At 46.1% G+C, this 23,576-nt stretch overlaps 1 protein-coding gene across 2 annotated transcripts in view; it reads left to right on the forward strand.

Moving 5' to 3' along the window:
- The window catches only part of LOC109907784 (nuclear receptor coactivator 3), a 114,774-nt gene that overhangs the window by 84,271 nt on the left and 6,927 nt on the right, over window positions 1–23,576 (forward strand). For both annotated transcript variants that reach the window (XM_031793963.1, XM_031793964.1), the window contains exons 2-13: window positions 1,028–1,135; window positions 1,936–2,096; window positions 16,038–16,138; window positions 16,246–16,420; window positions 19,277–19,459; window positions 19,721–19,807; window positions 20,010–20,150; window positions 20,381–20,528; window positions 21,028–21,560; window positions 21,710–22,791; window positions 23,007–23,136; window positions 23,286–23,471. In XM_031793963.1, coding sequence (XP_031649823.1) covers window positions 1,047–1,135; window positions 1,936–2,096; window positions 16,038–16,138; window positions 16,246–16,420; window positions 19,277–19,459; window positions 19,721–19,807; window positions 20,010–20,150; window positions 20,381–20,528; window positions 21,028–21,560; window positions 21,710–22,791; window positions 23,007–23,136; window positions 23,286–23,471 — 3,016 coding nt within the window. In that variant the 5' untranslated portion in view covers window positions 1,028–1,046. The remainder of the gene's footprint in view (window positions 1–1,027; window positions 1,136–1,935; window positions 2,097–16,037; window positions 16,139–16,245; window positions 16,421–19,276; window positions 19,460–19,720; window positions 19,808–20,009; window positions 20,151–20,380; window positions 20,529–21,027; window positions 21,561–21,709; window positions 22,792–23,006; window positions 23,137–23,285; window positions 23,472–23,576) is intronic.

Consider the following 23,576-nt stretch of genomic DNA (forward strand, 5'->3'; position numbering starts at 1 on the left):
CCGTCTGGTGGCTTGCTTTTCTATTCAGTAGAGGCTTCATGCATGTCGGTCAGAGGGTAACCATGTAATCAATGGAATAAAAATGATGCACTTGCTGGGAAGGTTAAGAAGGGCACTGGAGTGTGGTTTTCCTCCTGATCGTGCACTGCATCCCTCCTTTTCTTCTCTCACTGTCTACCCTCCTCTCCCTCTTGCTCCCTCCCCTTCACTACACTTTTCCATCTCCCCTCTCTGCTTCCCTCTCTCCCTCCTCTGTTTCCACTGCTTGGGACTCCCTAAAAACACACCGTGTGTTTGTAGGGGATCGCCACTGATCTCACTCTCTATCCTCTTGCTCTCATCCTGCCCCCCCCATTTCCCCTCCCTTTCTCTGTCTCTCACCTCATTCACTCCCCCTCCTTTTGCATTCTCTCCCTCTGCCCCCTCTTCCTCTCTCTCTCTCTCTCTCTCTCTCTCTTTCCCTCCCTCCTACCTTTCTCCAGCGTCACTGGTAAATAAATGGACCAATCAGCGTGGACTGCCAGCTTCTCCTTTCCTCCCTTCTCTTCCTCAACCCTCCCCGCCCCTCTCCACCTTAGACAGCCTACATTCCTGTAGACCGAGTGAGATGCATTGTAGGAGATAGACTGCTGTCTAACAGGGTTAGTCGTGCAGCGTGTCTTACTGTCAGAGACACTGCTAATCCTTGTGTGTCTGCGTGTGTGTGCGAGGTCATACACACACTCTACCCCGAGAGGAGGAGGCAGACGATGCAATATAGATTTTTCATATTGTGCCAATAGCATGATTTGCATAAGAGTACCCTGGAGGTTGGATATTTAGCATAAAGATTCTCCTACACGTCTGTGTGTGTCTCCCTCTGAGTTTGAGTATTATCCACAGCCATAAGGTTAGATGTGTTTATATATGGAGGTTTCCACACCTTCTCATTTCTTCCCCACCCAGTTACATTAACAACATCTTATTGACCATCCCTCCCATTATCTGACATGTGGCTAAGTGTGTGTGTTTGTCCTGTCCCTGTCAGGTGCTGATATGTGTACACGATGAGTGGACTGGGGGACAACTCCATGGAGCCTTTGAGCTCGGAAAACCGAAAACGCAAGCTCTCCACCTGCGACACGCCCAGTCTGGGGTGAGTAGGGGGCTGGCGTGAGGCCATGCGATGGGGGTATTTGGGGATTTTCTTATTTTTTTTATGTAAAGAAAAACATACAAGTGCAAATCTATTTTGACAAGTCAGATACATTTTTGTTCATACATTTTATGAATCAACTTCCACATTTACATTAAAACAGGGTGTATAGTCTTTTTAATGTAGCCTACTGTAAGTCAGCCCTGGCTTCTGAATCTGTTGTAATCATTCACATTAAAGGTATCTAGTCTACACTACAGTTTGAACCAGTTTACAACCGGTTTCACAAATTTTGACCATTTTGATTATTGGCTGGGATATTGAGTTAAGCTCAACATTGACCTGTTGGAAATCGACCTGTCTGAAAACGCATCCTCAAAGTCAAGACAGGTAGAGTGTGTGTGTGTGTGTGTGTGTGTGTGTGTGTGTGTGTGTGTGTGTGTGTGTGTGTGTGTGTGTGTGTGTGTGTGTGTGAGAGAGTTAATGCATACATTCATACCTGAACTAGAGAATGGTGGTTACGCAGAATGAGCCACATGCCCAAGAATGCTATATTATAAATAACACAATGACTGCTCAGATTCGCTAACCATGGACATGTAACAACAAGTTATTTGGAAATAGGCCAACTTTCTTGAAACGTTTTGCAATGGAAAACAAAAACAAGTGTTTCTCATTGGACAGTTTCAGGTAGCCCCTCCCTGTTTCAGTCCATTTTCTTGTGTTTGAATACAACCCTGATAAAACAATGGTAAATAATGTTGGTGAATGGTAGTAATACACAGTGTCACCCCCTGTAGGTGTGAGCGAAGGCGGCGGGAGCAGGAGAGTAAATACATTGAGGAGCTGGCCGAACTGATCTCTGCCAATCTCAGTGACATCGACAGCTTCAACGTCAAGCCAGACAAGTGTGCTATCCTCAAGGAGACGGTGCGCCAGATCAGACAGATCAAGGAGCAGGGTGAGTAGACACACACACACACACACACACACACACACACTGCAGTGGTGGCTAACCCATTAGTAATATCTATCACTTTCAAATCAAATCCCATTTTATTTGTCACATGCGTGTACACCTTACAGTGAAATGCTTACTTATACAAGCCCTTAACCAACAATGCAGTTTTAAGAATGCAGTTTTAAGTAAAAAATACAGATAATTAAAGAGCAGCAGTAAAATAACAGTAGCGAGGCTATATACAGGGGGGTACCGGTACGGAGTCAATGTGCGGGGGCACAGGTTAGCCGAGGTATTTGAGAATTTTTAATTTTTTAATTTGTCATTTTATTTTGATCCCCATTAGCTAATGCCATAACGCTAGCTAATCTTTGTGGGGTCCAACACCAATTAACAAGAAATTACAAACAACCACTATCAAGACTTCACAAACATTCAACAAGTAGACAATACAGATAATTAAAATACCTGACAGGAAACACATTTAACATTCAGTTGATACTTTCTATTTCCTGTCCAGGTATATGGTCTATCACATTAGATGTTCTTTCTATTTCCTGTCCAGTCATATGGTCTATCGCATTAAATGTTCTTTCTATTTCCTGTCCAGTCATATGGTCTATCGCATTAAATGTTCTTTCTATTTCCTGTCCAGTCATATGGTCTATCGCATTAAATGTTCTTTCTATTTCCTGTCCAGGTATATGGTCTATCACATTAGATGTTATTTCTATTTCCTGTCCAGGTATATGGTCTATCACATTAGATGTTCTTTCTATTTCCTGTCCAGGTATATGGTCTATCGCATTAAATGTTCTTTCTATTTCCTGTCCAGGTATATGGTCTATCACATTAGATGTTCTTTCTATTTCCTGTCCAGTTATATGGTCTATCACATTAGATGTTATTTCTATTTCCTGTCCAGTTATATGGTCTATCACATTAGATGTTCTTTCTATTTCCTGTCCAGGTATATAGTCTATCACATTAGATGTTCTTTCTATTTCCTGTCCAGTTATATGGTCTATCACATTAGATGTTATTTCTATTTCCTGTCCAGTTATATGGTCTATCACATTAGATGTTCTTTCTATTTCCTGTCCAGTTATATGGTCTATCACATTAGATGTTATTTCTATTTCCTGTCCAGTTATATGGTCTATCACATTAGATGTTCTTTCTATTTCCTGTCCAGGTATATAGTCTATCACATTAGATGTTCTTTCTATTTCCTGTCCAGTTATATGGTCTATCACATTAGATGTTCTTTAAAAAAAATTCTTGAAGGTGGATTTACTTTTTGCCTGAGAAATATGGATTGGTAAAGAGTTCCATTCAGCTATAGCTCTATATAAAACTGTAGATTTAAGGCGATTTGTCCTTGGCTTGAGGTGTTTTAGCTGCCCTGAATTTGCCTGTCAAGTTTGGTGGTTATGCGTGTTGCTAATATGTACTAATTGGACTGAAAAATACATTTATTTTTTTTAATATAACATTCCTAAAGAAAATCAGAAGACTAGATAGTAATTTGCTTTTAACGTGAAGACATGAGAGATTCTGATGCATTTTAATATATTCATTCGGTTAGAACAATGCAGAGCTAATCTGGCAGCCCTGTTTTGAGCCATTTGGAGCTTTTTCAGATCTTTCTTTGCTGCAGATAACCATATAACCAGACAGTACTCTAAGTGTGATAGGACCAGGGATTGACCATATAACCAGACAGTACTCTAAGTGTGATAGGACCAGGGATTGACCATATAACTGGACAGTACTCTAAGTGTGATAGGACCAGGGATTGACCATATAACCAGACAGTACTCTAAGTGTGATAGGATCAGGGATTGAATCACCTGATTCAGAGTGCTAGATGTTACATACTCTGAACATTTTCTTGTAACAGCAATTCCCTTACCCATCTAAATAACAATATTGTCTTTGTATTTTGACCATGATAAAGCTGCGTCCAGTATGACGCCAAGTAGTTTTTTTTCTTCACTTGCTCTATATGTATTCTATTCATCGACAAATTCAATTGGGGGTCATCAGCAAGCATATACCTTGAACCAAATACAACATTTTTGACCAACTGACCATTTAGAAATGTTCAACACCAGTTTGTTCATATCAACCCACTCAGACACCATTCTTAGTTCACTGCTCAGGACATCTGTTAGATCATTACATTCTGATGCTGCACTATACATTGTTGAGTCATCAGCATACATGACCTCTCTTGCATTGTTCATTACTGAAGGTAAATCATTAGTAAAGATAGAGTAGAGCAGTGGGCCTAGGCAGCTTCCTTGAGGAACTCCTTGAGGAACACCACAATGTATATATTTACTACACTTTTTGTCTTCTCCTGGATAGATAGCCTTCCATCCAGGATAGAGCTGCATCCGTACAACCATAACATTAGATTTTTCCTAGTAACAGTTCATGATCAATTACATCAAAAGCAGCACTGAAATCCAGCAACACTGCAACAACTAACCTCCTAGCATCCATACTCTTAAACAATCATCTGTCATTTGTGCTAAGGCTGTACTCGTAGAATGCCCTTCTTTGTATGCATGTTGGAAACCCGTTATCATACCATTACATGAGAAATAATCCTTGATTTGTACAAATACAATTTTTTCCAATAATTTACTTAACACTGGCAGCAAGCTTATAGGACGATTATTAGGACCAGTGAATGCAGATTTTTTTATCCTTAGGTAGTGGAATAACATTTGACTCTTTCCAGACTTCTGGGCACACCCCATACATCAAGCACTTATAAAAAATATGAGAGATTGGTGTAGATGGAATCATAGCATTCCTTAACTTGTCCACTTTGCCTGTAAAATATTCATTAAAGTAGTTTGCGATGTCATGTGGTTTTGTAATTAATATACCCTCTGATTCGACAAAGCTACCCATAATAGTGTTCAACGTTCTCCAAAGCTTTTCCCCATCACCCTTTACTTCATCAATTTTGTGCTGCTAGAATCCCTTCTTCTTTCCTTTGTTTAGCTTGGTCACAAGATTTCTTAAATCTGGTACTTTGTTTGATAAGCAAAGTTATTGTAAATTATCTGCTACTTTTTGGGCATCATAACGTTGAATCGTTACATTTCTCAACTCATCATCAATCCATGGGGCACCATTGAACCTCACAGTGCATTTTCTTAAAGGGGCGTGCTTATCAGCTATACTCATAAATAATTTCATAAACAAACATAGTGACATTTCAGGATCATCCTTACTACACTTATAACCATTGCACATTCTTAATCTCATCCACAAATGAGTCCTGATTGAACCCTCTGTACTTGTAGGTATAGTTAAAGTCACTATGCATAGATAATAAACAGAGAGTAGCAGCAGCGTGAAAGGGGGGGGGGGAACAATGCAAATAGTCTGGGTAGCCATTTGATTAGGTGTTCTGGAGTCTTATGGCTTGGGGGTAGAAGCTGTTAACCTTTCTGGCACAGGCGTTCCGCTAGCGACCCACCTCGACAACATCCGGTGAAATTGCAGAGCGCCAAATTCAAAATACAGAAATAGTCATGATAAACATCCATAAAAGTACAAGTGTTGTACATCGGCTTAAAGATTAACTTCTTGTTAACCCAGACGCTTTGTCAGATTTCAAAAAGGCTTTACGGCGAAAGCATACCATGCAATTATCTGAGGACAGCGCCCCACTTACAAAAGCATACAAATATTTTCCAACCAAGTAGGGGAGTCACGAAAGTCAGAAATAGAGATAAAAATTAATCACTTACCTTTGAAGATCTTCATCTGGTTGCAGTCACAAGAGTCCCAGCTACACAATAAATGTTTGTTTTGTTCGATTAAGTCCCTCTTTATATCCCAAAAACTCCGTTTTGTTGGTGCTCAAAGGTGGTCTAAACATGCAGACGAATACATCCTAATAGTACCGGTAAAGTTCGTCGAAACATCTCAAACGATGTTTATAATTAATCCTCAGGTTGTCAATTGTCTAAATAATCAATAATATTTCAACCGGACAATAGTATATTTAATAGAAACGAAAAACAACGAAGGGCGCACACTCAGTCATGCGCGCAAACCAGCACTGCATGATTCTACAGTCCACTGACAGAAAGGTCTCATTCTTCTTCATTTTTCAGACAACAAGCCTGAAACAATGTCTAAAGACTGTTGACATCTAGTGGAAGCCATAGGAAATGCAACCTGGGTCCTAACCCATTAGATACTCTGTAGGCATTCAATTGAAAATACCCACATCAACAAAACAAAAAGCTTCCTGGATGGATTTTCCTCAGGTTATCGCCTGCCATATCAGTTCTGTTATACTCACAGACCTTATTTTAACAGTTTTGGAAACTTTAGAGTGTTTTCTATCCAAATCTACCAAGATGTAAATACATATCCTAGCTTCTGGGCCTGAGTAACAGGCAGTTTACTTTGGGCACACTTCTCATCCAGACGTCGAAATACTGCCCCCAAGCCATAAGAAGATTTATGGCCTTTTGGACCTAGATTTGGTGCTTCAGCACCACTTGCTGCGCGGTAGCAGAGAGAACAGTCTATGACTAGGGAGGGCCTTCCTCTGACACCCACTGGTATAGAGGTCCTGGATGGCATTAAGCTTGGCCCCGGTGACTACCCTTTGTAGTGCCTTGCGGTCGGAGGCCGAGCAGTTGCCATACCAGGCAGCGATGCAACTCTCGATGGTGCAGCTGTAGAACTTTTTGAGGATCTGAGGACCCATGACAAATCTTTTCAGTCTCCTGAGGTGGAATAGGCTTTGTCAACCCCTCTTCACAACTGTCTTGGTGTGTTTGGACTTTCACTGACTACACAGTAACACTGCTAGACATGGCTATCTCAGAAACAGTACTGTGGCTATGTCAGAAATGGCACCATATTCCCTATGTAGTGTACTGCTTTTGGTCAGCGCATGTGGACTGGACTAATACTAAAACCATCACCACTACTTCTATCATGTCATCCGAAATCTGTGGCTCCCAGTGTTGTTAGTGCATGTAAAGCCTTTGGAGTGTTGTTGGCCTTGATGGTAGCCTTGCAGATGTGAACAGATGTGGGCACTGGAGTAGCACTGGAAAGCCAGCTGGTCTATGAGGGTGGCAGTAAGAGCTGATAGTGTGGAGCAAGTCTGTAAGAGGGCTGGAGCCCTGGCTGTGTCTCTTCCCCCAGAGCAGCTGGGCCTGAGGAGAGGAGAGGAGAGGAGAGGTCCCTTCCCTCTGACCTTCTCCTCCAATGGGTTTCGAGAAGGAGGCGAGGAGAGAGGACGTGAGGAGTATGCAATTGAGTCTCCCTAGAGAGCTGTACAGATCTGACACGTGTCTCTCTCCCAGAGCCCAGGTGCACTGAGCCACAGAGCATCCATCACTCATATATCTCCCACTTTATTTCACAGCCTTTGCTGTTGGTATTTGTTTGGGGGAACTTTGGCACGGCATTATGTGCATGTCATTGGCTGTGTCTGTCTCTCTGTGTATGACAGAAACTGTGGTTGTGTAACTGTTACAGGTAATTAAAGTGAACTGCTCAGTCTCTGTTATTGTCTGACAATAATTCTCTATTGTACTGCATAATAGGCCGTCCTTGTAAATAAGAATTTCTTAATTGACTTTCCTAGTTAAATAAAGGTTCAAAATGAAGTTGTATACCTCCACTACACTACTTTGATACGCATCAGTAAGGAAGTATACGCAAAGCCCACTGAAAAACAAGTGTTTATACCTGTGTATACCCTCCACTACACCACTGGCTCTTTGTGTTTTACAAAAAGTGCACTCTACATGAGTGACCTGGTATTACGGTTGCTGTCCTTTCAGAATCACCAACCTGTCACATACTGAAGACCTATAGGTTCACCACTGTACTAACCTGTCACACACTGAAGACCTATAGGTTCACCACTGTACTAACCTGTCACACACTGAAGACCGATAGGTTCACCACTGTACTAACCTGTCACACACTGAAGACCTATAGGTTCACCACTGTACTAACCTGTCACACTGAAGACCTATAGGTTCACCACTGTACTAACCTGTCACACACTGAAGACCTATAGGTTCACCACTGTACTAACCTGTCACACACTGAAGACCTATAGGTTCACCACTGTACTAACCTGTCACACACTGAAGACCTATAGGTTCACCACTGTACTAACCTGTCACACACTGAAGACCTATAGGTTCACCACTGTACTAACCTGTCACACACTGAAGACCTATAGGTTCACCACTGTACTAACCTGTCACACACTGAAGACCTATAGGTTCACCACTGTACTAACCTGTCACACACTGAAGACCTATAGGTTCACCACTGTACTAACCGGTCACACTGAAGACCTATAGGTTCTCCACTGTACTAACCTGCCACACTGAAGACCTATAGGTTCACCACTGTACTAACCTGTCACACACTGAAGACCTATAGGTTCACCACTGTACTAACCTGTCACACACTGAAGACCTATAGGTTCACCACTGTACTAACCGGTCACACTGAAGACCTATAGGTTCTCCACTGTACTAACCTGCCACACTGAAGACCTATAGGTTCACCACTGTACTAACCTGTCACACACTGAAGACCTATAGGTTCACCACTGTACTAACCTGTCACACACTGAAGACCTATAGGTTCACCACTGTACTAACCTGTCACACACTGAAGACCTATAGGTTCACCACTGTACTAACCGGTCACACTGAAGACCTATAGGTTCTCCACTGTACTAACCTGCCACACTGAAGACCTATAGGTTCACCACTGTACTAACCTGTCACACACTGAAGACCTATAGGTTCACCACTGTACTAACCTGTCACACACTGAAGACCTATAGGTTCACCACTGTACTAACCTGTCACACACTGAAGACCTATAGGTTCACCACTGTACTAACCTGTCACACACTGAAGACCTATAGGTTCACCACTGTACTAACCTGTCACACACTGAAGACCTATAGGTTCACCACTGTACTAACCTGTCACACACTGAAGACCTATAGGTTCACCACTGTACTAACCTGTCACACACTGAAGACCTATAGGTTCACCACTGTACTAACCTGTCACACACTGAAGACCTATAGGTTCACCACTCTACTAACCTGTCACACTGAAGACCTATAGGTTCACCACTGTACTAACCTGTCACACACTGAAGACCTATAGGTTCACCACTGTACTAACCTGTCACACACTGAAGACCTATAGGTTCACCACTGTACTAACCTGTCACACACTGAAGACCTATAGGTTCAACACTGTACTAACCTGTCACACACTGAAGACCTATAGGTTCACCGCTGTACTAACCTGTCACACACTGAAGACCTATAGGTTCACCACTGTACTAACCTGTCACACACTGAAGACCTATAGGTTCACCACTGTACTAACCTGTCACACTGAAGACCTATAGGTTCACCACTGTACTAACCTGTCACACACTGAAGACCTATAGGTTCACCACTGTACTAACCTGTCACACACTGAAGACCTATAGGTTCACCACTGTACTAACCTGTCACACACTGAAGACCTATAGGTTCACCACTGTACTAACCTGTCACACACTGAAGACCTATAGGTTCACCACTGTACTAACCTGTCACACACTGAAGACCTATAGGTTCACCACTGTACTAACCTGTCACACACTGAAGACCTATAGGTTCTCCACTGTACTAACCTGCCACACTGAAGACCTATAGGTTCACCACTGTACTAACCTGTCACACACTGAAGACCTATAGGTTCACCACTGTACTAACCTGTCACACACTGAAGACCTATAGGTTCACCACTGTACTAACCTGTCACACACTGAAGACCTATAGGTTCACCACTGTACTAACCTGTCACACTGAAGACCTATAGGTTCACCACTCTACTAACCAGTCACACACTGAAGACCTATAGGTTCACCACTCTACTAACCTGTCACACACTGAAGACCTATAGGTTCACCACTGTACTAACCTGTCACACTGAAGACCTATAGGTTCACCACTCTACTAACCTGTCACACACTGAAGACCTATAGGTTCACCACTGTACTAACCTGTCACACACTGAAGACCTATAGGTTCACCACTGTACTAACCTGTCACACACTGAAGACCTATAGGTTCACCACTGTACTAACCTGTCACACTGAAGACCTATAGGTTCACCACTGTACTAACCTGTCACACTGAAGACCTATAGGTTCACCACTGTACTAACCTGTCACACTGAAGACCTATAGGTTCACCACTGTACTAAACTGTCACACACTGAAGACCTATAGGTTCACCACTGTACTAAACTGTCACACACTGAAGACCTATAGGTTCACCACTGTACTAAACTGTCACACACTGAAGACCTATAGGTTCACCACTCTACTAACCTGTCACACACTGAAGACCTATAGGTTCACCACTGTACTAACCTGTCACACACTGAAGACCTATAGGTTCACCACTGTGCTAACCTGTCACACACTGAAGACCTATAGGTTCACCACTGTACTAACCTGTCACACACTGAAGACCTATAGGTTCACCACTGTACTAACCTGTCACACACTGAAGACCTATAGGTTCTCCACTGTACTAACCTGCCACACTGAAGACCTATAGGTTCACCACTGTACTAACCTGTCACACACTGAAGACCTATAGGTTCACCACTGTACTAACCTGTCACACACTGAAGACCTATAGGTTCACCACTGTACTAACCTGTCACACACTGAAGACCTATAGGTTCACCACTGTACTAACCTGTCACACTGAAGACCTATAGGTTCACCACTCTACTAACCAGTCACACACTGAAGACCTATAGGTTCACCACTCTACTAACCTGTCACACACTGAAGACCTATAGGTTCACCACTGTACTAACCTGTCACACTGAAGACCTATAGGTTCACCACTCTACTAACCTGTCACACACTGAAGACCTATAGGTTCACCACTGTACTAACCTGTCACACACTGAAGACCTATAGGTTCACCACTGTACTAACCTGTCACACACTGAAGACCTATAGGTTCACCACTGTACTAACCTGTCACACTGAAGACCTATAGGTTCACCACTGTACTAACCTGTCACACTGAAGACCTATAGGTTCACCACTGTACTAACCTGTCACACTGAAGACCTATAGGTTCACCACTGTACTAAACTGTCACACACTGAAGACCTATAGGTTCACCACTGTACTAAACTGTCACACACTGAAGACCTATAGGTTCACCACTGTACTAAACTGTCACACACTGAAGACCTATAGGTTCACCACTCTACTAACCTGTCACACACTGAAGACCTATAGGTTCACCACTGCAGAAACATGTCTATAATAGATATAAAGGCTTGTTAAGATATTCATGTTTCAGGAAAGGAGTACATACAGTGCATTCGGATACCTTGACTTTTTCCACACTTTGTTACGTTACAGCCTTATTCTAAAATTGATTAAACAGATTTTTCCCTCATCAATCTACACACAATACCCCATAATGACAGAGCAAAAACAGGTTTTTTGAAGTGTTTGCAAATGTATAAAAAAAATCTAAAACTGAAATATCACTTTCACATAAGTATTCAGACCCTTTACTCAGTACTTTGTTGAAGCACCTTTGGCAGCGATTACAGCCTTGAGTCTTCTTGGGTATGACGCTACAATCGTGGCACACCTGTATTTAGGGAGTTTCTCCTTTTATTCGATACAGATCCTCTCAGGCTCTGTCAGGTTGGATGGGAAGCGTTGCTGCACAGCTATTTTTAGGTCTCTCCAGAGATGTTTGATCGGGTTCAAGTCCGGGCTCTGGCTGGGCCACTCAAGGACATTCAGAGACTTCGCCCATGTCTGAGGTCCTGAGCGCTCTGGGACAGGTTTTCATCAAGGATCTCTCTGTACTTTGCTCCATTCATCTTTGCCTCGATCCTGACTTGTCTCCCAGTCCATGCCGCTGAAAAACATCCCCACAGCATGATGCTGCCACCACCATGCTTCACCGTAGGGATGATGCCAGGTTTCTTCCAGACGTGACTCATGGCATTCAGACAAAAGAGTTCAATCTTGGTTTCATCAGACCAGAGAATCTTGTTTCTCATGGTCTGAGTCCTTTGGTGCCTTTTTCAAACTCCAAGCAGTCTGTCATGTCCTTTTAATGAGGAGTGGCTTCCATCTGGCCCTTCTACCATAAAGGCCTGATTGGTAAAATGCTGCAGAGATGGTTGTCCTTTTTGGAAGGTTCTCCATCTCCATCGGGTTCTTGGTTACCTCACTGACCAAGGCACTTCCCCCCCGATTGCTCAGTCTGGCCTGGGCGGCCAGCTCTAGGAAGAGTCTTGGTGGTTCCAAACTTTCTCTATTTAAGAATGATGGAGGCCAATGTGTTCTTGGGACCTTCAATGCTGCAGACAGTTTTTGATACACTTCCACGGATATAGGCCTCGACACAACCCTGTCTCGGAGCTCTACGGACAATTCCGTTGACCTCATGGCTTAGTTTTTGTTCTGACATGCATTGTCGACTGTAGGACCTTATATAGACAGGTGTGTGCCTTTCCAAATCATGTCCAATCAATTGAATTTGCCACAGGTGGACTCTAATCAAGTTGTAGAAAATCTCAAGGATGATCAATGGAAACAGGAAACACCTGAGCTCTGAATACTTACTTAAACAAGGTATTTCAGATTTGTTTGTGCAAAAATGAATAAAAATGTGTTTTTGCTTTGTCGTTATGGGGTATTGTGTATAGATTGATGATGAAAATGTGTTATTTAATCAATTTTAGAATAAAGCTGTAACTTAACAAAATGTGCGAAAAGGGAATGGATCTGAATACTTCCCGAATGCGCTGTATATTTGGCCTGGCGAAGTGGTTTTATGCGATGATTGAATGGAAGCTGATAATTATGTTTTTAACTCGGATGGTCTCAGGTCAAGACCGAGTACCGAGACACTCATGTGTGAGACTGGTCTCGAGTACTACAACACTGACTTTTATTGTACTTTTGAGTGCGTTTCATTCCCCCATTAGATTGGCACTGGCTGGGGTACCAGCATGGAGTAGCAGGCTGAAGTTGGTCCAAGCAGACACTGATCTGAGGTCAGTTTAGTGTCCTAGATCTATCAGAGCCTAATGGAGTGGGTGGGAGGTGGCATGAACTGAGACAGAGACTGAGGCTGGGGGAGGTGACAGTTGGTCTCTGCCACCTCGACAGAAAGGGGAAGAGGGTACAGCTGGCGGTGACTTGCTGGAGACTGGTTGCCATAGTTACCGGAAGTGAATAATGAAGTGGCATTGGGTTTCACTTTTTACCCCTCTGTCTGTTTCTTTCTCTCTATTTGTCCTCTTTCTCTTTCTTCCTTTCCCTCTTACACTCTTTCTCTCTCTGTCTCTTACTTTCTCTCAATCGCTGTATCTTTCTGTCTACCTCTACCCTTGTCTTTCCTCTCTCCGCCGTTATCCTTCACTAGTTCACTCGCTCCTCCTCCCTCCTCCTTCCAGCTTGCCATTTTGGCCTCTGTATTTCAGTCCAATAAAGTGTAGCATCCTCAGGTTGCTCCTAGCATCTTAAGATATTGAGGGAACCACTGGAGCGTATCCTCCTCTCTCTCCCTCCCTCCCTCTGCCCTACCCCTCTTCCCTGTCTACCCCCCCTCTCCCTTGCTCTACCTTTCTGTCTCTATCTCTCCACCACCTCCCCCTCACTCTGCCACCCCCCTCTTCTCTCTCTCTCTCTCTGTCTCTCTACCTTCAGAGCGGAGCTGGCGGCAGGCAGGCAGCAGTGGCTGTGTTTCTTTGTGTTGGCTCTCTCTCCCCCCTGGGACCTAATCAGATGGAATGATTCCTGTAGCCCAGCTCCAGACAGCCTCAGCATTAATACTGCTGCTGCCTGGTGCCTTCCTGGGTCTCTGCATGCATGCCATTCAGCGAGTCCCTCTAGAGTCTCCCGCTGAATATAAAGCATGGAGGCAGGAAGGAAGGAAGGAAGGATTTTACCTAGTGCACACCGTACACTACACTGCTCTGGTCTACACCCAGCCATGGCCTGGTCTCAGCCCCATCGCTCCTTAGAGAAGCCTGCATATGGATGTTGCTCCCCTTACCTGGTGCTTTGTGTGGAGGGAAAAATGAGAAACTCTGACCCCTGGTGGTTGTTGGAGCTCTAATAAGTTGATTTGAATGTTGAGTGACACAGATCTGTGTTTAGTGTTTACGCCTTTCACAGCTCCGCTCTTCACACTTGAAATGTTTTCTTATTCGCACACACACTTATACGGAAGATGTGTGTTACTTTGTACTTGATTGTAGACTGAGGTACACTACCGTTCAAAAGTTTTGGGTCACTTAGAAATGTCCTTGTTTTTGAAAGAAAAGCACATTTTTCGTCCATTAAATTGACATCAAATTGATCAGAAATACAGTGTAGACATTGTTAATGTTGTAAATTGTAGCTGGAAACTGTAGATTTTTTATGAAATATCTACATTTGCGTACAGGCCCATTATCAGCAACCGTCACTCCTGTGGCACGTTTTGTTAGCTAATCCAAGTTTATCATTTTAAAAGGCTAATTGATCATTAGAAAACCCTTTTGCAATTATGTCAGCACAGCTGAAAACTGTTGTGCTGATTACAGAAGCAATAAAACTGGCCTTCTTTAGACTAGTTTAGTCTGTAGCATCAGCATTTGTGGGTTCAATTACAGGCTCAAAATGGCTAGAAACAAATAACTTTCTTCTGAAACTCAGTCTATTCTTGTTCTGATAAATGAAGGCTATTCCATGCGAGAAATTGCCAGGAAACTGAAGATCTCGTACAACGCTGTGTACTACTCCCCTCACAGAACAGCGCAAACTGACCCTAACCAGAATCGAGAGAGGAGTGGGAGGCCCCGGTGCACAACTGAGCAAGAGGACAAATACATTAGAATGTCTAGTTTGAGAAACAGATGCCTCACAAGTCCTCAACTGGCGGCTTCATTAAATAGTACCCGCAAAACACCAGTCTCAATGTCAACTGTAAAGAGTAGACTCCGGGATGCTCCGGGAGTTGCAAAGAAAAAGCCATATCTCAGATTGGCCAATAAAAAGAAAAGATTAAGATGGGCAAAAGAACACAGACACTGGACAGAGGAAGATTGGGAAAAAAGTGTTATGGACAGACAAATCTAAGTTTGAGGTATTCGGATCACAAAGAAGAACATTCGTGAAATGAAAAGATGCTGGATGAGTGCTTGACGCCATCTGTCAAGCATGGTGGAGGCAATGTGATGGTCTGGGGGGGGGGGGGGGGGGCTCTGGTGGTGGTAAAGTGGGAGACTTGTACAGGGTAAAAGGGATCTTGAAGAAGGAAGGCTTTCACTCCATTTTGCAATACCATGCCATACCCTGTGGACGGCGCTTAATTGGAGCCAATTTCCTCCTACAACAGGACGACCCAAAGCACAGCCCCCAACTATGCATGAACTATTTAGGGAAGAAGCAGTCAGCTGGTATTCTGTCTATAATGGAGTGACCAGCACAGTCACCGGATCTTAACCCTATCGAGCTGTTGTGGGAGCAGCTTGACCGTATGGTAGTGTGCCCACCAAACCAACCCAACTTGTGGGAGGTGCTTCAGGAAGCATGAGTTTACCTCAACAAATTGACAAGTAGAATGCCAAAGGTCTGCAAGGTTGTAATTGCTGCAAATGGTGGATTCTTTGACGAAAGCAAAGTTTGAAGGACACAATTATTACTTAAATTAAAAATCATTATTTATAACCTTGTCAACGTCTTGACTATATTTCCTATTAATTTTGCAACTCATTTCATTTTCATGGAAAATGTCTAAGTGACCCCAAATGTTTAAACGGTAGTGTATATCTGACTGAACGCTCCCCTCCCTCCGTCCAGGCAAAGCGTCCTCCAACGATGACGATGTTCAGAAGTCAGATGTGTCCTCCACGGGACAGGGGGTCATCGACAAGGACCACCTGGGGCCGCTCCTGCTGCAGGTAAGGTCAAAGGGTCACGACTCTCCTCTTTGATTGGCTGTCTGTACCGTCTGGCCTCTTATTGGCCTGTTGTACTGACTCTTCATGTGTTCACCCTCTGTCCTCAGGCCCTGGATGGCTTTTTATTTGTGGTGAACCGGGAGGGCAGCATTGTGTTTGTCTCTGACAACGTGACCCAGTACCTGCAATACAAACAGGAGGAGCTCATCAACACCTCCGCCTACAACATCCTCCATGAGGACGACAGGGAGGAGTTCCACAAGAACCTGCCCAAGACCAATGGTACGACACGCACGCACGCACACACTCACGCATGCACACACACACACGAACATGCGCACACACACAGGCCCACTCTCTTTGCATGTCTCTCAACATTCTGCAGTAGGAAGACAGGGTGAAGATGATTCAAAACCTTAGCTAGGAGATGTGGTTAGACACACACACATTATCATAGACATATACAAACACCTACTCTTCCCTCCGATCCTGCCTTTCTCGCTCGGTCCCAATAATGAGCGGTTTCTCATCAACCTCCTTGAGTGCACAAGATCCTCTCTGATACACCGGAGCCCCCCCGCACACACACACACACACACACACACAGAGCCCCACCTGCTCACACACCCAGGAGCACACAAATATACACACAGAGCTAGTGCTAAGCAGACAGAGCGTGGCAGAGCTGTCAGTCACACTCAGTGGTCCAGACAGTGTAAAACAGGCCTATGCTCCATTCAGATCCCATGGCAGCCATCTGGAAACGGCTCACTATTGAATAATGCACCCCTGCGTTTCCCCGCGCTTCAATGCTGTGTGTGTGTGTACGTGTGTGTACGTGTTTATTTCTAAAGCCAATTAATTATGGATATGTGTGCTCTGCTGAACCTGCTCCCCGATTTAACTCCACCAGCAGTGTCCCTAAACAGGGGCTCCAAAGTGTCATTGACACTCTCTCTCTCCGTCTCCCACCTCTTTCTCTGTCTCGTACACTCTATACTCCTGCTTTGTTGAATAATGTGGTTGCTAGGAACTATAGTTTATTTATTTCGCTGGTCCTTTCTCCCGGTTTCCTTTTTTAATTCTCTCTCCTTCCCGCGCCTCTCCCCCATCATTACCTCCGACTCCATGAATGAAATACGCTCTCTCTGCACATTCCTGTGGGATGACCACTGATCACGCCAACTGGGACTTGCACCACATATGCACGCAGACACCGAGACACACACACACACACACACATTTTCTCTCACTCACACAATCCCCTGTGTGTGTCGAGAGTGCGGGAGGTTTCCTCCTGTATTTTCTCCCCTTTTCTCCCTGAGTCTACCGTTCTGCCCAGCCTCGGCGCTTGTTAATTGTGTCTGAGGGGAAATGTCGGGCCTCGCGGCAAAGGCTGGGTTGTCTCTGTCCGGCTAAAGATTGGATGCTAACCGTCTAAGACCTTTTTAAAATCACCATTCAGTATCAGTTACGAAACCCCCATGCCCTAGGGCATCCCACCCGGTCGGTGGACGCTGGTGGGGGGAGCTATAGGAGGACCGGCTCATTCTAGTGGCTGGAATGGAACAAATGAGTCAAACGTGGTTTTCGTATGTTCGTGTTTGATACTGTTCCATTAACTCCGTTCCAGCCATTGCATTGAGCCTTGTCCTCCTATAGCTACTCCTACCAGCCTCCTCTGCTCCCCGTACAGACAAACCTTCCCTCTCTCCCTCCACCTGCCCTGTCTGAAACAGGGGGGGGGGGGGCCTTGGTCCCTGTAGAGGCTTCAGACAAATGTTGGGGGGAGAGTGGGGTTCCAAAACCTTCCTCCCTCATGTCCTAATCACTGATCTCACATGACTGGAAAGGAGAATGGAACCTGTGCTATTGTAACACCTATTTAATTGTGTTTGTGTCCTTGGATCATTTCCTAGAAAAGAGAATGTAGGATGCAAGCTACTGTAGGACCTCTCGCTCTCTCTGAAGTTTAGTTCAACACCCCTCCCCACCTCACCCCCTTCCATGTGAAGGTGACCCTCTGGGTGGCTGTTCTCTGATGAGGAGTCAGGGCCCAAATGAGGATAGATGGCTGGGTGTCCCTGTCTACCTGGCCACTCTGCTCTGCTCCTCCCCTGACCTCGGCAGCAGCACAGGGCTGGAGGGATATTGGAAATCGACACGTCGGCTACATTAATCCCATGGTCCATTTAGCCAGGAATCAGAACGAAAGGGGATACTTTTGCTTTTAGATATGAGGGAAAGTAGTAATGCTGGTTCATCTGCCGTGTGTGTCCGGATATTTGAAATGTCACGATTAAAAGACTCAAACATGCACCTTTCTTGATGTAATCTCATATCCGTCTCTAGCTTGGGGTGTCTTTGTTATATGCTCGTCACTCTGGATAGGCCTGTTTTCTCATGCCATTTGTGACTCTTGACTAAATATGTGTGTGTGTATACCGGACACACACAGTGTTTAGTCAGTATACATTAGTCAGTATACATGGCTCTCTCTAGCCATGGTTTGTTTGTACATGTACAGGTAACTGCCAAAATGAAGGAAACACCAACATATAGTGTCTTAATAGGGTGTCGGGCCTCCACCAGCCAGAACAGCTTCAATGCACCTTGGTGTCCGGAACTCTATTGGAGGGATGTGACAACATTCTTCCACAAGCAAATTTGATCATTTGTTGTTTTGTTGATGGTGGTTGGAAACGCCGTCTCAGGCGCCGCTCCAGAATCTCTCATAAGTGTTCAATCGGGTTGAGATCTGGTGATTGAGACGGCCGTAGCATATGGTTTACATCGTTTTCATGCTCAACGAACCATTCAATGACCACTCTGTGATGCCCTGTGATGTCATCCTATTGTCATCCTATTGGGACATAGCCATGGTAGCCAAAATAATGGCCTGCCCAGCATTTTTATACATGACCCTAAGCATGATGGGATGTTAATTGCTTAATTAGCTCCAGAACCACACCTGTGTCGAAGCGCCTAACTTCAATATACTTTGTGTCCCTCATTTTACTTAAGCAGTTACATTATTTTGGCAGTTACATGTTCATTTTAATACGGCATATGCATTTGAATTGACTATATATTTGAATGTACTACATGTATATTGAGGCGTGTGTCTTCTCTCCTCAGTGAATGGGGTGTCCTGGGGGGGGGAGGCGCCCCGGCAGAAGAGCCACACCTTCAACTGCCGCATGCTGGTCAAGTTTGGCAACACCCACGGGCCTGTAGAGGAGGGGCACGGAGGACCGCGCTACGAGACCATGCAATGCTTCGCCCTGACCCAGCCCAAGGCCATGATCGAAGACGGGGAAGGTACAGACACACGGGCGCACACACAGACGCATACACCGACACACACCACACACACACAATCTCACACGTGCACATACACACACACACACACATATGACACACACACTCTGACACACACATCCACACGCACACACGACAAACGTATGGCACACACACACACACACTCACTCACAGACACACACAGTATGTAACACTTGGCCCGATCCCAGAATGAATGTCTGTGTACGTGTAGGTTAAGTAATTATTTCCCATCCTCCTCAGACCTGCAGTCGTGTATGATCTGTGTGGCCCGTCGTGTGACTGCTGTGGAGAGAACAGAGAGCTTCAACACCCGACACGAGCTCACAGGTGAGACTGACAGCAACATAATTGACAGTGGCGTAGTTGACGTTTATTACTTATCCCGCATCCTGGCTGTATAATTTGATTTCATAGGGCCTTGTGTGTACAATACCCTTTTACATTTACAGAAATGTGTACAATATCCTTTATTAGGTGTGTATTATCCACGTTCAACAATGTCCATCTCGTCTCCTCTCCTCCCGTCCAGGTAAGCTGATCCAGATAGACCAGAACTCTCTGCGTGCGTCGATGCGTCCTGGCTGGGAGGACCTGCTGAGGCGCTGTATCCAGATGTTCCTACAGCACAGCGACGGACAGCCCTGGTCCCACAAACGGCACTACCACGAGGGTACGCCCACACACACACCTGTACCAATACACACATCTGTTACATGCGGAGTCACACACACCCTCCTGTCCCAAAACACACACACCTGTCTTAATACACACATGAATGGCATCGCTAAGAGCCATTTTTGTCAGGAGACCACTGACCCTATACCTCATCTTTGATATATATTTCACTTCCATATCTTCATTTGAACCCATTGTATTTGCACCCTCGTCCCCCCCCCCCAGCTTTCCTGCAGGGTCACGCTGAGACCCCCCTGTACCGCTTCTCCCTGTCAGACGGCACCCCTGTCACGGCCCAGACCAAGAGCAAGCTGTACCGCCACCCCATGAGCAATGAACCCCAGGGCTTCATCTCCACTCACCTGCTACAGAGGTACACACACACACACACACACACCTGCTGCTGCAATGAGGTAGAAAACAAGTTGCACAACAGCCTTTGCAAGAGACAAAATACACACACACATACACACACACACACACACACACACAGTTGAGGTAGCTGATATCCACAATATCCTCTCTGGGCTTAGCAGATAGATCTGACTGCTTATATGGATGCTTCAGACAGTGGGGAAGGCCTTAAAGGCCTCCTAGTGGGTTTGTTCATTCTTCAGTAAAAGGAAAATGTTGAATTATTGTTCGTGACAGCCACAGCCAGTAATGAATTAGAGAACGCCTCATTCTCATTGTGAATATTTTTTCATTTCTTATGCCCTTCAGTTCCATCTTCGAACTCTTCAAGAGACACTTTTGCTAGACTTGATCTGTGTTTACAAGAATAAAGCGCCAAGGATGTCATGATAACCGCACTTCCCTAACATGCTCTTTTCTCCTCCTGTTCCTTCTCTCCTCCTCATCCTCTCTTCCAGGGAGCAGAATGGCTATCGCTCTGCCCAGACTGGTGGCATGATGCCTGGGGCTATGAGGCAGCAGGGCATGGGGGGCCCCAACCCCAACGCCCAGATGAACATGCCCCCTGGCGCAGGGATGGGGATGGGGGGTATGAGCCGAGGCTATGGGCCCATGAATGAACAGAGCCACATGGGACAGATGGGAGGGGGCTCAATGTACGGAGGAAATGGAGGTGGGGGTGGCGGTGGAGGCATGGGCAACAGAATGATGCAGATGAATCAGATGAATCAAATGAACCATATGGGCCAGATGAACCAAATGAATCAGATGGGTCATCAGATGAACCACCCGGGTCCAGGGAACCACCCAGGCATGCAGCATCCTCAGCACCCACAGCAGCACCCCTTCCAGAGCAGTGGGGGGTACGGACTTGGGGGTATGAGCAGCCCCTTGGGGAGCCCCCGGATGAGTGGCCCCCAGCAGGGGTTCCTGATGTCCCCCCGAAATCGAGGCAGCCCCAAGATGGGCGCCAGTCAGTTCTCTCCTGGAGGTATGTCAATCACTATACATTTGCACAGTTTTGCTGTGCTTCATAAAACACAAGATAATCCATTTTAGGTTTTAGATATTTTTTAAATGTTTTGTTATATGTAGAAGTTGTAGTACAGTTTCTAGCAGTGTGTTTTGTTTCTTTCCCAGGCATGCACTCCCCCATAGGCCCTCATGGAGGAGGAGGTGTGGGAGGAGGTGGCACCTCCTTTTCCAGCAGCTCCCTCAACGCCCTCCAGGCTATCAGCGAGGGGGTCGGGAGCTCCCTCCCTTCGACCCTCGCCTCCCCCTCCCCGGCCCACAAACCAGACAGCTCCCCCAGCGTCCACTCCTCCTCTCAGTCCTCCCAGCCAAGCCAGCCGGCCAAACCAGGCCCGGACGGCTCCAAAAGCCCACCTGGGCCCGGCGAGCACCACCACCCCCTCCACCACCACCACCCACACACCCAGGCAGAGAGCTTCGGAGACCGGCTGGACAGCCAGGCCATGGCAGGCAGCAAGGAGCCTGGAGAGGGGGCCAGCGAGGCTGGGGTGGCCAGCTCAGAACCCACCCGGAGAGTCCCAGACAGTAAGGGCCATAAGAAGCTGCTGCAGCTGCTGACCTCCCCCACTGAGGAGCTGGGGTTAGGGGGAACCGGTCCGGCCTTGCCCTCTGTACCTCCCCCACCAGGCAGCAGCAACATCCCAGCAGGGTCTGACACTAAGGACCCCACAGGAGGCATGACCAGCCCTTCCTCTACCGGAGTCTCCTCCTCTTCCTCGGCCTCCACCATTCAGGGCCCGGCGTCAGGCCCAGGTGGCGCTGCTTTGGCCAATGCTCTGGCCTCGGCCCACTACACGGCGTCGCTGCAGGAGAAGCACAAGATCCTCCACAAGCTGCTGCAGAACAGCAACACTCCCGACGAGGTGGCCAAGATCACAGCCGAGGCAACTGGGAAGGTGACCCTGGGGGGCCAGGAAGTCCCAGGGGAGACGGGGGCTGGGGGAGGAGGAGCAGGAGGAGTGACTGAGCCCAAGCAGGAGCAGCACAGCCCCAAGAAGGAGAAGACCCACGCGCTCCTCCACTACCTCCTCAACAAGGACGACACTAAAGAGCCCGTGGACGTGAAGCCCAAGCCTGAGGAGCTGGAAGGAAAGGGCCCTCCAGGAGCCACTGCCGGTCCCCCATCCAGAGGCCCTGGACCCACCCCTGAACATCCAGAAAGCAAGATCAAGTCAGAGCCACCTGATGAGGTAACCACACAGTGTGGGGGTCAGATCGTTACCTTGCTGGTAGATTATTAAAAGGACATGAGTATTCGTACTGATGAGTAAGATATTGATTGAGCACCATTGGCCTTTAGTGTGAACATTTTCATTGCTCAGAAGTGCTGAACCTCCGTAGGTTGTGTACGTCTGAGTGTGATACTGTGTTGTTGTTGATACACGTGTATCTATCTTTTCACCAGTTGGAGAACCTGGAGTCCATCCTGGGAGGTCTGAGGGGTTCTGGCTCTGAGTTCTACCCAGAGCAGGGAGGAGGAGGGGCTAATGAAGGAGGGAACAAGGCCCAGGGTTGCCTCGATGACAACCTGCAAGGTAGGACCGGTCACATTAAGCAGCACACACACAAACATTTTTTTTAAACATTTTAGCCCTTGCTGCAAAGTAACTTCCACACAGAGAGTCTGGACACCAGGCTATGGTTATGTACCTGTTCTATCTGTTGTGTCCCTCTTTGTGTTCAGGGAGTCCAGGGATGGCCCCTGGCCAACGAGGGCCCTTTCAGAGGGCGATGTCAGTGGACGCCAAGCCCCCCGGCGGTCCTGGAGGGGCGGGGAGGCGTCCCATGCTCATCAAACAGGAGAATATGTTGAGCAGCCCAGACGGATACCCGGGGAACATGGGTGTGTGTCCGCGAGGCGTTGGAACAAGTAACTAATTTAGTTATTTTACTTTCTCTTTCTGGATCTGTCATTTATGTCCTCTGTCATGCCCCCCCCCCCTCCACTACCTAGGTCTGTGTTTCGGTCAGTGCC

This window comes from Oncorhynchus kisutch, linkage group LG17 (assembly GCF_002021735.2).
Source record: "Oncorhynchus kisutch isolate 150728-3 linkage group LG17, Okis_V2, whole genome shotgun sequence".
In the NCBI taxonomy this organism is placed as follows: domain Eukaryota; kingdom Metazoa; phylum Chordata; class Actinopteri; order Salmoniformes; family Salmonidae; genus Oncorhynchus; species Oncorhynchus kisutch.